The sequence below is a fragment of the Bombyx mori genome, chromosome 21 (genome assembly GCF_030269925.1).
Source record: "Bombyx mori chromosome 21, ASM3026992v2".
NCBI classification, from domain to species: Eukaryota; Metazoa; Arthropoda; class Insecta; order Lepidoptera; family Bombycidae; genus Bombyx; species Bombyx mori.
The window spans coordinates 7363227-7380428 of NC_085127.1; the positions used below are offsets into that span (position 1 = coordinate 7363227).

General features: G+C 35.3%; 1 protein-coding gene across 2 annotated transcripts in view; it reads left to right on the plus strand.

Moving 5' to 3' along the window:
* The window catches only part of LOC101740831 (uncharacterized), a 260848-nt gene that overhangs the window by 228957 nt on the left and 14689 nt on the right, over positions 1 to 17202 (plus strand). Inside the window, exon 1 of one of the 2 annotated variants that reach the window (XM_012693380.4) lies at positions 10095 to 10507. The exons of the other annotated variant lie outside the window; for it this stretch is intronic. Coding sequence (XP_012548834.1) covers positions 10439 to 10507 — 69 coding nt within the window. The 5' untranslated portion in view covers positions 10095 to 10438. Of the gene's footprint in view, positions 1 to 10094; positions 10508 to 17202 lie in introns of those variants that run through there. 2 annotated transcript variants of the gene reach the window in all.

Consider the following 17202-nt stretch of genomic DNA (forward strand, 5'->3'; position numbering starts at 1 on the left):
GTTGCATATTCTTGGGACGAAAAGCTCCATGGGCAAATCTATTTATTAGGCGATTTGTAAATCCATTGGTACGTAAAATCACGAACCAAGATACTGTCGAATCAATCATAGCTGATATACCCAAAGTTGGTGCGATGTCGAAAAGTATTTTACGTGTTAATCCAATCGACTAAATGAATATCTCAGTAGTTACCGCCTTAGAATACTGGACCAAGGGTCGTGGGTTTGAATACCAGATCGAGCAAACATTCATGAAATGAACAGGTTTGTTTGCTCTTTTTCAGGTTTTTTAATGTATTTCCATGCAGTTTTTTTATTGTAAATAAATGTGTACATCATCAGTCTCTGGTTCCCTGGGTACAAGGAATACTATTTGCGGGCCAGGTGATTGGTCCCCGGTTATTATTATATTAGTATACACGTTAAAATCTATTTAAAGAAAAATATCACCCAAATGCGTAGCAGTAGCACTGAAACAGTAATAGCGTCTAACGCCTATTTTTGAATTGGGACTTTATCCATTGTTTTTAAGACGCTACAAGTCATACTGAAGTTGTGAACAAAAGCCAGCAAAAATTTTCGACTCTGGCCTGTTACTGTTATCATCGTCATGACGCACAAACATTATTCATTAGGTCAACGAAATGACCGGTACATGACGCACGGTTTCCGAAAAAGTCACGCTCATACGACTTGGGGCTATTTGTCACAATGTGCCCCTAACATATGTTTTCCGAGTGCAGCTGCGTTCTGTTATGGTTCGATCCCTGTCGTTTGGTGCAATTAACAGAAGAAAATACTATGTTATAAGTGTATAGAGATTAATGTTGCAGATTTAATATTTTTTGACATTATAGACGAATGTTCGAGAAGGTTCATTTGTATAATTGTTCTATTTATGAAAGTTAAGAGGTTGAGATACTCAAATAATTACACATAAATCTTGTTTTGGGTCGACCACAGATAACCCCCATTGGGTGTTATCTGTGGGTTCGATACAACAAACAAAAAAAAAACAAAGCAGAAAATGATACTTAATTGTGTAAATTTTTCATATTAATAAAAATAGTTAATATAAAATTGAAGTAACTATGAAACAGTACGTAATAATGTACGATGATGCGTTTATTAATTATAAAGTCTACATAACTGATTCCTTTGGATCTAAAAACTTTAAAGATGAAAATGTATGATGCGGTGATGAAAAGTATTCTATTTATTAACTAATCAATTGTCTAGGTGGTGCAATAGTTAGCGCCTCTAGCTGCTGGGCCAAAAGCCCATATCGAGCAAACATTCATGAAATAAACAGCTTTGTTTTCTGAGTATTTAATATCTTCCTATGTATTTACTTAAATGTAAATAATAATTTATATTAGTGTTTAGTTCCCTTGTTACAAGGAATTCCATTTTGGGGCCAGATGACTGCGTGTGACTTTTCCCCGTTTATTTTTATAATATCATAGGTTTTAAAGCAAAAATTTTAATTCTCAGTTCAGTCAGGACTTCTAGAGCCTTCCTTTATTCAAAAATCGCTTCATTTTATATTTTAAGGCACAAACATCCCCGCGTAACGCCGCGTCCGGTAGCAGAGTACGTCAAACGTAACACCTGCGATACTCAATGAGTCATTACGTTCACATGACCGGTCCTTGTATTTATCCGTCAGAAGGTCGGGACAACCGGCCCGTTTGACTCATTACTGATACTTTGTAAATTAAGTGAGTTTATAAATAACAACATAACCTTTTGGCTCCAGTTCGCTTTCTATAGCCATATAGTTGTAGTGGATCGGAGTTATTTTTGAAGCATATTTAAAAATTATTCTAAGGTATCGGCATAAGGAGTTTTTTAACTTTAAAAAAACATTATAAAGATTTAATGTACCTACCATATTCAATGGCTATAAGAGAGAATTTCTTTTTGTGTTATAAATTCAGATTGCGAATATCTTATATTATTATGTATCTTCAAAGATATTGCCATCAGAAATCGATCCATGGTTTCATAGTCAAGGTCATTAACCATTAGACCAACGCGGTGAACTTAAAACTACTTTTTTAAAGTAATAATGGCCAGAAACGTCAAAATTAAATGTGCTATGATGATAATCCTAGTGAGAATGCTAGAAGAAAATATATCCAAAGAGCATAAATCAATCTCATAAACATCAGAATATATTTATTGCGATTTTAATTGTACTGGTAACTCTCTTATCGTTATTACAATACAAAAAAAATAATTGATGGTTGACTCATACTTGCCAGCTGTGTAAATGCAGATTATATATGTATTTATTTAAGCGTCAATCAAAATTTGGCGTTCTATAATGTAAATAGCGTGTTTAAATATTCATTTACAATTTTTTGCGGATAATCTAGAAATGGTTTTATCATTCGTGTATTCAATGGTGTATCAAAAGCTCTGTTTGAGGATTATTAAGCCCATTGAGTTTCTCGCCAGTTCTACTCAGTGGGCCGCGTTTCCGGCCCGGTGGTAGATTCTGCGAAGCACTGCTCTTGCTAGGGCTAGTGTTAGCAACGTCCTCAGTTCAAAGCCCCGTGAGCTCACCTACTCGTTCGGTTATTTTGGCATAATCCTCTGAGGTTACCAGCTTAAGTTGGAAAAAAAAAGGATTTTTACTGGACTGTGACCCTTGGAAATTAGCATTTCATTTTTTTTTAAACTATATAAATAAAAATGAATTGCTGTTCGTTAGTCTCGCTAAAACTCGAGAACGGCTGGACTGATTTGGCTAATTTTGGTCTTGAATTATTTGTGGTAGTCCAGAGAAGGCTTAAAAGGTAGATGAATTTATAAATGTTCGGAATTAAATAATAATAACAGTTTTGTTTTTTCTTTGATGTGTATGATTTAAGTTTATTTTATATAAAAGTTTAAGTCTTTTATTTATCGATTGAGACATTAAGAAGTTTGCCGGGTCAGCTATTTAAAATAAAAAAGCTTAACCTAAACTCTTAATTGAAAGTTCTAACTACGTCGTTATAAGATTATCGTGATATTCTAGCTCTTAAAATCTGAAACAGACGATTACGGAAGAAGTAAATAATTGCATATTATCTTATCGTTAAATATTGTACAAACTTGGTTTTCTCAACGTATTTTTTTTTGCTAAATCTCTAGGACGATGTTTGCATTTAAAATATTAATTTCTATAGTTTGAATTCGTTAGTCATCACGGAGTTGCCCGCTTTGAAATTGATCTTTGTTTTTGTTTGAGAGCAAAAAAGAAAAACAAAACAACATACGTCGTTGTTTGAGTGTTTCAAACAAAACATTTAGCTATTGTTTTATCGTGCAGTGACGTCACCGAGAGATGGCCGCTGCGAGTACATTCACCTATTGCTTAGATCATCCGAAACTAGTTGTGTACGCCGATGTGGCTTGTTATTGAAAATTATTCGATAGCTTGTTCGTAAATCCATCCAAAAAAACATCCATCCTTTCAGTTTCATAAAATGAACTATTAATAGAAAAAAATATTAGAAAATTTGAACAATTTTATAGAAACATTACAGTTTAATTGTCGGGACAGCAACACAATTGGCACTTCGATCTTATATCTCATGTTGAATGGTGACATTTGAATTCTGATATCTATGGGCCCCAGTAGCAACTTAACAGTAGATGAGCTATGTGCTGCTCCTTCACCCATTTGAAAAACCAAATGTTGTAATACCATATTAGATTATAAAAACAATTCAAAAGTATGTAGGACATTCAAATCGAATAAAATTAGATAAAGATACGAATTTAAATATAGTATTGGATTTTAAAATCGTCGCCACCGTTGCCGCGTTGATTCTTTGATTGAACTGGCTTTGATTGGATACCCAATATGGCGCTCTTTTTCATTTCTTCAGTGAGGTTCCAAACTATGATAAATACACAGAAATCAACCCAACAATATTTTGGTACTAGTTGTCTGTTATGATATCGTTTAGCATGTTTTTAAGTTATCTGTGGGTTGAATAATTTAGGGTTGTCACTAATAAGAAAAACCTGCCCTATTTTGCATTGCATACTCGGTCCTTCATGGTCTTCATGTGGAGTTATAATTATAAGCTAACACTTTAAAAAAAATCTATAAGGTCTATGCAAGTATAATCATCGAGGGTTCGATCTCGAATTTGCACGATGGCTTCGGAGTGCCGACGTACGTAAGGAATTTAGATTATAATTTAGAATTTTGACAGAAAATAGCACGGGAAAAAAACTATCAACTCTAAATCTGTCGTAGCCACTTACTATGAGTTGATAACGTACATAATATCATATCTATCGACAATAAGAACTTCCCCGCCACAAATGAGTGGTTTAAATCTACAGTTAATTGACATTTTTGAAAATATTCAAAGTAGGATAGTAAACAACTACTGTTTAGCTTACTTGATTTATGCAGTTGTATTAATTGTGTATTAAATGCAGTTGTATAAGTTGCATATTGTGTTGCTTTTGTTTTTTTGTAATTAAAATTTCTAAATGTCTCTTCTTGTTCACTTTCTACTTATATGTGATTTTGATTGTGGAAACATATTTGGTTATTGTTTTAGCTATATTTTTTTTAAATATTATATGTTTGTATTGTACTGTTTGTTTCCCAAATAAATAAATAAAAAATTCAATTATGTATAAAAATTGTATTATGTAATATGTATTATGTATAAAATGTACAATACAAACCTTATCGTTAACCTAGTATTATTTTTTTGACTAGAATTTGTACGAATACGACCGAAATGTTTTATCCATCGAAAACAGACAAGCTAAAAGACCAGGTGACGACATACATAACAATAATAATTATGTAAGATAATTATCTTTTACGAGACAACTAGGTCACTTCCGAAGTGTTTGTCGTTATATTGATCGGAGGGTTGGTGTACTTCATTACTGAATAGGAGAATTATTAAAATAGCTTGTTATTCGTGTCGAGATATACTTGGGTGACGTGAATGGAAGTTTCCAATACGTTAAAATTAGTATTATCGGCTATCGCCCACTGAGTTTCTCGCCGGATACTCTCAGTGGGTCGTGTTTCCAATCCGGTGGTAGATTCTGGGAAGAACTGCTCTTGCTAGGGCCAGTGTTAGCTATACTCCCGGTTTGAGCCCCGTGAGCTCACCTACACGTTAGGGCGAAGCTGAAATAGCCTCTCAAGGCTATCAGGATAGGTACGGGAAATCGGATATCAAAACAGCTACAGTTTCAAAGGTAAGATGATATCTAGACCTGGAAAGGAACTTAAGTTCTCTTTGTGTTTTAAATCGAATATTCTCGAATCGTTTGAAATTGAGTTTATAGTTTACGATGGCACATCCCGCAAACAGAGCATATTTCATCGCTGCTACCTGGTAACAGTACATTCGTGGAGAATCTGTTTGTCACATATAGTTCGACTTTAGAATAATCTCTTTCGCTTGGACTTAAGCTTTTTCAAACGTGATTTAATAAGGGTTCTTAGCTCCCTAGAATTGATAACACCTATGAGTGGCGTTGAACACTGAACAGGTAAGCTGCGTGCTCGTCTACCGACTTCAATAAAAGATGAAGTTCAACCCTATAACATCCTAATAAATTCCACGATGACATCAGTATGACAATCCTATTTTTATTTATAATTATCACCGACGATTTGCGCATTTGCTTGTGTTCTCACTACCATATGGGTCTATGAGTATTAGTAGTATCTACCTACTCAAAAGTTTTCGATGTTATATGAACAAATAAGTCAATCGGGTGTCTTCGTCTGCGACCAAATATAACATATTGTTGTTTCTTCTAAATTAAATGGTTTATATTTTGTGACGTGAATAAGTAGTGATTTTCTTTCTTATTTATTTATGAAGAAATTATATTCGATAAAGACATGCAAGGGTTTTTAATTTATTTTAAAATTTGAATGTGGATTTTTAGGCAAATTGTCTATTACTTACTCCACAATATGTGTACTTATGTATAATGTAGAATTTAATGATTGTTTCTAATAAAAACAAATTCTCGGAATTATGTTTGTAAATAAATATTTACTACGTAAGATAATATTTTAATTGGTTTAAAATCAAATCATAACTGAGGCATGAAATTATCAAATTGACTTTTCATTGAAATCAAATCTCATTACTTTTATTCCATATAAATTATAAATTGAATAATCTTAGTCTTATTCATACCTCTTCTTTTTCTCCACCTTATCCCACTAGGTGGGGTCGGCACAGCTAATTTTTCTCTTCCATTCTCTTCTATCAGCCGTCATCTCAACACTCACTCCTCTCTCTCTCATATCGTCATTCACACACTCCATCCATGTCAAGGATCTAATAATGAACTGGTAGTTGATAGACCAGCTCTAACACTAGGAGCAGGCTTTGGGACCCCGGTAACCGTACTCGTAGAGCTCGATAAAGAGGTCGACGTGCAACCTAACCCATGCATCAGCCCGCTGAGTTTCTCGCCGGATCTTCTCAGCGGGTCGCGATTCCGATCCGGTAGTAGATTCTTTCGCGAAGCAATCGCTCTTGAGTTGTTAGGTCTCTTTCGGAGGCGCTCGGGCAGTTGTTGGCAAATCCCACCCCTCCTGGCTGAGCCTGTGCCCGCCCATCTGTCCTGGTGAAACTGGAAAGACCTCCGGGCCACTATTAATCTTTCAATCATTAAAAAAAAAGTTGATAGACTCAAAGTAACAAAAGGTTCGTTTTATTCCATGAAAATACTACGTCTTTAATGCTTTCTGAGTTACAAAATGGGCCATGCATGTACTCCGCGGAAAGCGAAGTACTTTTAGCATCTTAAAAACCAGTGTTAAGTTGGTTTAAGATACTAATCCTACATCAAATTACTACTTACTATACTAAACTGAAATAAATTAAAACATTTGATTAGTATAAAGATTTCTCAAAGAAATAAACAGTGGCTTTGTGTTCAATTTTCTTAGTACTATCTAGTTATTTTTTGGAACGAAGTTCCTTATGAGACGATACGGAGGGGTACCCTAACCGGGAAAAAACGTCCGTAACGTAAGATTTTTATTAGTAATGCACAGTGTACGACTTAACTTTGTAATAACGTACAAAAATAACATAATATTTTTATTGTATATTTTTTATAAATTATTGTGAATAAAATAAAGTTGATAACTTTATAAAGTATTTTTTTTTAAATTTTTTATCATTAAAAAATCCGGTGTCCCACGACACCACACATCTTTTTCTGAGTATCACACTAATAAATAAAGAAATAATAAATAATGTTTATCATTAGCATTGATCAATTAAGGAACTCATTAATTCAGAAAAGTACATGACAGGATGAAGACAAAAAATACGTGGAACTGCTAAGTAAATGTAACAAAAAAACTCAGGAAAAATTATCTTGAAAAAAAAAAACAGACTTCATAGAGCCAATTGACGTCAAATGAATAAGCAAACTTGTTTGAAGAATCTTAAATGTGACGCGCACACATAGGTACTTTATTGATTCGATTGTGTTATATAATTATTTCTTATGCGAACGAATAATATCGCATATAAATAAAATATGTATATCTTGTTGTACGAATAAATTTATGGATATTTTGACTAACATCGTGACGTGGGCGTAGGTTTATCAATAGTAGGATTTGAATGAAAAAAAAAAACATTAACATTTTACAACTCTATAAATTTGGAGCTTAAAATGAAATGTCATCTTATTTATCGAATTTAGTTATTTATTAAACGGTGTGACACTCTAAGCGTCGTCGTGGCCCAAAGGATAAGACGTCCGGGTGCATTCGTATCTAGCGATGCACCGGTGTTCGAATCCCAGGCAGGTACCAATTTTTCTAATGAAATACGTACTCAACAAATTATGTTCACGATTGACTTCCACGGTGAAGGAATAGCTTCGTGTAATAAAAATCAAACCCCCAAAATTATAATTTTTTGTTATTACTGGTGGTAGGACCTCTTGTGAATCTGCGCGGGTGGGTGGGTACCACCACCCTGCCTATTTCTGCCGTGAAGCCGCAGCCGGCTGCCGCCGTCGTAACTATACTTGCGACCTTAGAACTTATATCTCAAAGGTGGGTGGCGCATTTACGTTGTGTATGTCTATGGGCTCCAGTAACCACTTAAAATCAGGTGGGCTGTGAGCTTGTCCACCAATCTAAGCAAAAAAATATCTTTAGTCTTGACTGCGAACTTCTGGTTAAATAATATCGCTTACAATATTATTTGCTTACTGATGTGTCATTCCCGATCCTGCGGAAAGAATGGAAAGCAGTCGACGTCGCCCCAAACACGTCATCTCGGATCCTCCCGATCCACTAACGGTGCTTTTAGGTACTTCAAGCACCGGTCACCGTTCTCGTCGAACCCGTCGCTTGCGACAAAGGGCTCGACGAGTAAATTAACCCTCAGACACAGCCCACTGAGTTTCTCGCCGGATCTTCTCAGTAGTAGTGGTGGTAGATTCTGGGAAGCACGGCTCTTGCTAGGGTTCGTGTTAGCAACTTCGTCAGGTTTGAGCCCCGTGAGTTCACCTACTAGTTAAGGTTACGCTGATATAGCCTCTCAAGGCTATCAGCTTAGGTAGGAAAAAAAAAACTGATGTGTATTTTATTACCAACGGTGAAATTCGCCAGACTGTAATCCGTCTGTCTACATACCACATTGTAGTAATCATGTATTAACAGAACCTTTCTAATTTTAGTTTGCCAAAATATCGGATGACTCACTATGTAATTATAGCTGGAATGCTATCTAAATTGATTTAGCGCCAAAAGTTTTACCTATTGTAATAAAATTTGTGGAATGACTCACGTAAAATGCGAGACAAATTAAATAAAAGAACAATTTAAAATGTGATTAACATTGAAGTGATATAAAAGTACACAATTAATAAATAAAAAATTGTGTTGAGAAAATTGTTCATACTTCATACAAACTGTTCATTTACGTAATACATTTATAGATTACAAATTCTTTATTTTTTTAAATACTAAAGGTCCCGCAGTAGTCGAAATTCGACTATAATTAATTGGAATTGTAAGATTGTACACTATTATGATTGTATTTTATACTTCTTTAATCACAAATTTCGCCAAGGCAACACTATAAAAATATTAACAAAGGCAAACAATATTTAATCTATTCTCAATTTGACAACAGACGTCAAGAACAAAAGTTTGACAATAAATAGTATGCATGCGTGTGTGCGTCAAATACATGGTATGCAGTGTGTGTAATGTTTTCTTTATTGATTTAATGTATCATTTATGCATTATTTAAAAAAAATATTAGCATTGTGCACTTCTTCTCTATATTCTCTATCAGTGTGGAAAATTTCATACTCCTCCGCCCGCGTAATTTTCCTAAAAAGGGATACAAAGTTTTTGCTTCACGTATTAATATATAGGATTCTGTCGGCATATCCTCTGTGAGGCCACAGATAAAAAACTTGTTAAATCTCCAAAAATAATTGTTAAAAATTCCATTTTGAACAAAAACTGTTTTCTAACAAGTAGCTTTAAAACATCGTTAGATGCAATTTCATCTAAATTTCCATTAGTCTCGTTTGAAACGTACTAGGCGCGAGCCAAAGCAATAAATATAGTTTCTAAAGTAGCCGCAACTATTTCTTATCTAACTGGTATCTGTTTTAATTATTAGGTTGATCAGATCGACATTCCTGAGACAGTTCCCCGCTACCGTTGTTAGGCATTTCATTGTATCAAGTAAACGACCTCAAAACGGCATTCGACCTAGTCGAGCGTAATACAACATAACTCAAGAACCGAATACGAACGCGAAAGTTTACGTTTCGTTACCCAAGACTGTTTCGAAAGCCTGGCGCCTTTATCTAGCAACAGCTAAGGTCCATTATAGCTCAGCTCATTCTACGACACGTGCGGAACGGAGGTATTAATGGAGTCGCTTATCTTCAATGAAGCATAATAACGCTTTGCAGCTACGCGGGTTTAATATACCAGTTTATTATGTAGCTTGTTATAGCGCTGCAGCGCTTGTTGGGGCTATTACGACCGCGATGACTCAAGCCTCGGTAAACAGTATGCGGGGCGATGAGTCACCGTTTTACACATTCGCGTATAGCGTTTGTGTAGTGTTGTCAGTCTACAGTTGGACTCGTCAAGTAACCGAACTCTCTTAGGCGTTTATATCGGAGGTTACTCTGCCAATCGCCTAGACCTAACAAATAAGTGGCGAGATAAGCCACTATTCGGACTTTAAAACTATTCGTGTTTAGTACATAGGACAAGAACAAGTTTGCGTGAAAGTGTAGTTCTAGTTTTAGTTTGTGTGTGTGCGTGTCAGTAGTGAGTGCGGTCGATAGTTAGTGGTCGTACCTTGCTATTTGTGGATTCTAAACATACTATTGGATTTAATTGTGATAATTTGGATTTATGAACGAATAAAAAATGCCTTCAAACAAGAAACTGATCGCGAAGATGAGGCAGATGGTTCAGTGGATCCTGGTCGTGCATGTGGTGAGTTACCCAGTTGTCGCAGTACCTATTATTAAATAATTATTATGTATAACATTTGACGAAGATCTTCTTGAAATATTTTATGTGGATGCAGTAAATGGGAACATAGAATTTGTTGTTTGTTTATCCGATTGAGATATTAATAATTTAATAGGATACAAATGTACAAAAAACAATGAATTACAGAGAGCAGTAAGTAAATATTGATTAGGGGCTTCGGGCGATCCCCGGGGTTGACTTAACTCTGTTAGAAGTTCAGAGAGCAAAGTTTACTCTCGACGATTGCGAATCTCGAAAGAAATTATATAAACTCCAATAAAACTTGTTTTGAAGCTGTGAATAACCGTATTTGGATTGCTTAAAAATATATATTCATTTCGTTGATCTTCAGTTCGATGGCTATCAAAATAATATGATAAATCATTGATAAATGATTTACGTGTTGATTTAAAATCTACTTTTAGATATTTTGACATAACATATATGTAGTTAAGTCACAGGCTAAGCCTCTTGTGGAATATAGCTCCAAGCTCTTATTACTGTCAAATAATTTTGACTCGAGAAGAGGGTCCTTTAGATTTTCGGTAATCTTGATCTCACGGATCGTGAGGAAACACCGCACAAACTTTACTTTGCACCGTTTGTTCATGGTAAGAAGGGCTTTGAGGAATTGTTTGGGTTGACCCTACCATTCTTATATCATCGCACCACCCATCAGCGAAGCAGAATACATGCCTACTGCCGGGAACCGTAGGGTTGAACCTCATAAAGTTACGCACAAGATCATTTCTAACACGTACCTACCTACCATTCGGCTCTGGAACAAGTTCCTCTCTACTGTGTTCCCAGAGCGCTATGATGTCTTCTTTAAACTTTCTTAAATTTCTTCGGGCACGAGCATTGCTGACTCCCACGAGTATTGGTAACCATTTAATGTCAAAAAGATCGCGTCAATTCTACCAATAGATTTTTTTTATAAAAAGATGTGATATAGTGCTTACTTCAGCCCCAAACAATAAAGTAATTGTACTAAATACAAGTAATGTAACTGTAAAAGTGATGAATTGTCAAGTTCTAAATGACGGTAATTTTTGAGTGCCTTATGAGCATTGTATCGGATTCCATAGCTTTGCCCTGTGATTTTTTAATTATTCCCAACTTTAATTGCACTACATCGAACGAATCAAAAGTAATCATTAATATTTCTATTATATCATATTCAACATAAGTGTCCTTAATATTCTGAAGCACGTTGACCTTTTCAAGAAGGTGTTGAAAATTTCTTCCATAATTACTTCCCCCATTGAAACAGTCGTAAGGGATTACTTAACGAGACCCTTGGCCCTTTAGGCGATTCGGACTCGCAACTCAGTAATTAAGCTTATTTCCTTCGCTTGTTTTGTCATTTCCAACAATTGTGTGCTTAGTTTACTCTGACTCAGCAAGACGAGATTCTGACAAAGTAGACCTTAAAGCCTACTGGCTAGGTTGAAACTTGTTTACCGAATTAACGGCTTCAGTGCTCCTTAGATTTCCTTCACGGTCTGTTCCAAATACCTACCCGTGACTAGACATATGACAGACATGGGTGCTCAAAGCCAAATGTTGGAATAATTGAAATGCACGTCCTAGCTTCGCATTGAAAGTGAAAAGAGCAAAAGAATAATGTTAATTCAGCTGTATGAACCTGTTTGCGGTCGACTGTTTGCTGAGCGTGACCAGACGGCAGTTGGCTATGTCGCGTACATAGGACATGACTGTGCCAATGGTTAATGGCAAATGCGATTTCATCTTAACGAATTCTAACGTACGATCTACTTTATTGTTTGCATTTATCTTTTTTTAAATTTCATTTAGAGATTGTGTCTCGTTCTATCTATTTATGTATTTACTATCTTTGTTATTGTAAACAAAGCCGGTAATCATATTAAGGTGAGTCACGATCTAGATTCGGAAGCAATGGCTTCTTAATTAAAGACTACAACAGATCTGTAACACAACGGACCTATCTTATGTTCTTAAAGCGGAACATCTTTATAAATATTTTAAATTTCAAATTTGTTTTAGAACGTTTACTATATTATAATAATTATACCAATTGGATTACAAATTAAGGTTACCATTTGAATAATAACATCAGAATAATAGTTTAGTTATTCAATGCACGACAATATGTTTACGTATCAACGTTTAAATCTTTCCATCATGTTTTATCTAATGTTTACGTTTTGCTTCACAGAACAAACGTCTGTGTAAGTCTGACATAATCTGATCATAAAATACACGCGGTCGCCGTTTTCGAAACAAATTTCCTAAACCTATTCCCGATGACCTCAAAAAGAAAGCACGCGACAAATTACAATACGTATTCGGATAGAGTGAGTCACCGGCTTCGATCAATAATACTACTAGATTCGCGATTAGCGCTTCAAAAGCGGCCCGAAAAATAAGACCACAAATAAATTTGTGGTCTTATTTCAAATTAGTATGGTCCAATCATAGCCAACACTAAGACGTCAAAACGCTGCAATGCGCGTTCAAAAACTGAGTAAAAAACCACCGTAACACCAAGGTTTTGGAAGGAATATCTTTTTTTGGTAAATTTATATTATTAAGTGTTTTTTATAAAATAATAAACACAATTATATTGTAAATAAAACACAATTTACGAATATTGTAATTGTTTGGCCAATGTTTGCAACAAGGCACCAACTATTGTAACAAACATCACCTATTCTTGGACAGGGAATGCATAGAGTAGTTTTGTTATTTTATAATGTTATTTTTGTTTGTAGATTTCCTAGTAGCCCCTTATCGCTGTGCACAATGGATATATATTGTCGCGAAAGAAAGAGGAGAAGAAATATAGAACTCTTATAAAAATTCTAGAATTGTTCAATGGTGGTGGCAAATCAATGCAAAAAAGTATTAAAAAAACTTTATATGTATGTGTAAATATTTTAAGCGTATATGCTGAAAAGGATTTGTTTTCTGGGGGAAACGAACACAGCCATAAAATAAGCCTAAATTAAACTGATTATAGAAAAATTCATTGATATAAGATTACATTATATTTGTAAAAAAGAAACCGCTCATATAAAAATGACTTCTAAAAGACAGCTTTATAACAAACTGAATCTGTTTAAAGTTAATTAAACCTACATTATTGTTTTAATTACTTCTGTATAAAGAATACGTGGAAAACATGTTTCGTGTTTCCTTTCATATTTTTTTTACTTTATTCAATTTTATTTTTTATCACCTATTTGTTGTAATAGCGGCAATGTAAAATATTATCTACTACTTTTTTGAATCGGTCAAAAATAGTTGCGACCATACAAAACAAACCTAAAACAAATATGTATATTCTGCAACTCTATGTCTTTCAATACTTACTGTGTTCTGAGCATTGAAATGTAATACCAAGAACTACATCTAGTTCCACAATACAATAAGCACGAAATTTTAAACAAATATTTTTAACCTTATAAATTAGGCTTTAAGTATCATTTTAGAATAAATATTTTTGTACTGATGACTTTTTATGTTCAAGTGACATTTTAAATTTATTCCATAATATTCTTTTTCTGACGAAAGGACCTAAATACATATATTTTGCAATGGTAATTAAACTTTATGTTTAAGTATTAAGGTTTATAATAAACTGAAGTCGTTAACATTATTAAACTTTTTTCTAAGAAATGAAGATGTTTTCGTGTCTGCAAACGTGGCCACGGGAGCGTCTTATTTTTGTTCCTGATCCGTAATCTAGTACTATTATTGATCGAAGGTCACCGGCCCAAAAATACGTTCTAAATATTGTCGGGGATATTTCATATTAAGCCTATACCTATACCTATGCGCATTACCATACCGTAGTCACGCGACACCAAACCGAGCTATTTTAGCTTGGGATCCCAGCAGGCGTGTCTCCGGTATTTATACATCGGACTGGGCTGACTCACCCGGACGTCTGAAAGCTTCGTGTCTTGTCCCACATCCTTCATACTGTTTGTATTACTCATTGCGGGCGAACCCGGAATCGTCTATAGAATTTCGGTATGTAGATCACGATGAAAAATTAACAATTCAAAATAGTTTTGTAAATGGAGCTCTTGGCGATTTCATGATTGCCTATCATAATATATGTCTGATTCATATGTCTCATTCAATGTGAAAGTGACAACAGTAAACGCTGCTATAATTAAGTATGCTAATTACATTGACGAATAGAGGTAAGAACAGTGCTATCCAATTAGCTTTGAAAGGTCGTAGTTTAGAAATATTGATTACTGAAAATTAAAAACAAAAACAAAAATCTGTAGTACCTTTTGCAGTTGTTAGCGTTATTATTAGAAAAAATCTAAATCTTACTACGAAAACTTTTGCATCGTTATCGCTTCGTTAGAATTCGATAAAAAAAATCTAATTTGGATTTTATGGATGTTCGATGATGTCAGATATCCACAAAAACGAACCTCAAGACAAATTCCTACATTTTTAATACATCTGCAATATATTTTAATATACAAACTTAGACAATCTTGTCTATTTTAAATTTTGTTTGTTGTTGGCAATCTAACAAGGTCAAATTCGCATTGTTTTGTTTTATTCACTGAAGTACAACTAATTCGATATGCCGAACATGCTTTATCAACTAGTACACCTCTATTAAGTATATTAAACAAGAAGTGATTGTAAGAATGGATTCAATAGAAACAGGAAGTTTAAATATTTTATTGCGACATCTATCAGTGGCGTTCAAACGTAGATTTATATGTACAGGAAACCAGCTATTGACTACTATTATTGTACAACAAATATATAGTAGGTACATACATACAATTGACGAATGGCCAGATGCGAACATGTGTGCTTGAGCTGAATTCAATTTGATCCCTTTCAAAGTTAACCCTTACGCCCGACGGTATTGATTTGAATCAGTAAATAAAGCGAGAGACTATACAAAGCTGACTCTGGAGAAAGAATTTCGATGCATGAAATATGTGTACATCGAATTTAAGTATAGTGATTTTCATGAATCGTTATAAATGTTTTTAGAAGAAAACGAATCTAATGGAACACCATTACATATGCCAGGCGATTTAAAAAATATAGCTTTATTTGTACTTGGCTCTCTGGTACGTCCAAAGTGAACGAAAGATGGCTTAATTAAACAAATATGCAAATGTAAAGACAGAAATCACTGTAGACATCGCGAATCAAAACAGGGGAGGCGCGGTCGACGTTTAATTATGTAAATAAATTTCATGCATAGCGAGGAATCATTAAACAATGTGCCAGATGAGGCGTCACTACCCTTCTATAGAAAAGTTTAAAAGGGAACTGCCCTCGGGCCAGAACCGGATCGGATGCTTTGTGTTCCTTTTGCACAAGCGACTTTCTTTTATTTTTTAAGTACATTCACTACGGTGCTCTCTCTGACTGACTTACAAGCGTACGAAGTTCATTTAATTTACCATCACTAATAATTTATTCATGTTTAATTTTAATGATCGAAATATTTATCCGGCATTCACGCGAACGACACTCGAAACTGTATCCTTCCAAGTCTGAACTAATTTTACCCTTAATGAGAACTCTTGGTACGAGAGACCCTCCATGTCCGGAGGCGCGGAAGCGGGAACTCATCACTGCCTCTAATGGTCTGAAACCACCCTCGGGTTAAGCAGATATTATTTTATAAACAGATTCGAATATAAACATTCTAGGTGCTTGTTTTGGTGTCGATTCCTCCACTTTGTTTCAGCAGGAGGCAATAAGAATTATCTAATGTTTGGTTAATTTACGTCTGTTTGTAGAATACGGCTTTGAGTGAATGTTTTTGATGTCTAAACGTTTCACTGAAGTTGCAAGTATCGAGACGAGTTTCGGGCGAGTCTATACGGTTGGTGTTAGCGCAAAAAATACAACGGCGCGGATGATACGAGGCGTTATAAAAATTTGTCCTAACACGAACTAAATTTGACGTCGTCCGTTCCCCGAAATGTTATCACCTCATAGTATCGTCGATGCAGGCACAATATCTCATAATATTCTTTATATCCGTCCCCATAAACACAAACGGGTCGCGGTAATGACGCCCGTTCGAGGGGAAAGAGGACGTCTAACCGACCGTTACGGTCGCCGAATATGTGACCGCTGCATTTTATTACCACTTTACTCTGCCACATAATCGACCTTCATGATCGAGGGCTTCTTCTCGACTAATAGCTGCTTCGGTATGCGACGACTCTTGCAGAACATCGGGCGTGTTTAATGCGCAACAATTAACAGTTTACCTTAATTAACTTTCGAATGACGGCCCTAGATTTTATGTACGTTAGTTAGAATTTGAGTAATTACTGATGGTAGGAACTCTTGTGAGTCCGCGCGGGTGGGTACCACCGCCCTGTCTATTTCTGCCGTGAAGCAGTAATGCGTTTCAGTTTGAAGGGTAGGACAGTTGTAACTATACTTGAGACCATAGACCTTATATTCAAGGTGGGTGGCGTATTTACGTTGTGGATTTCTATAGGCTCCAGTAACCAATTAACACCAGGTGGGCTATGAGCTCGTCCAATCAATTAAGCAAAAAAAAATCGGTTGTCTGTAAAGTCGGCTTACTGACGATAGCTGTTGAACGTCATAAGAAACTCAGAGCGGGGTAACGCCGCATGAGTCATGTTTTTTCG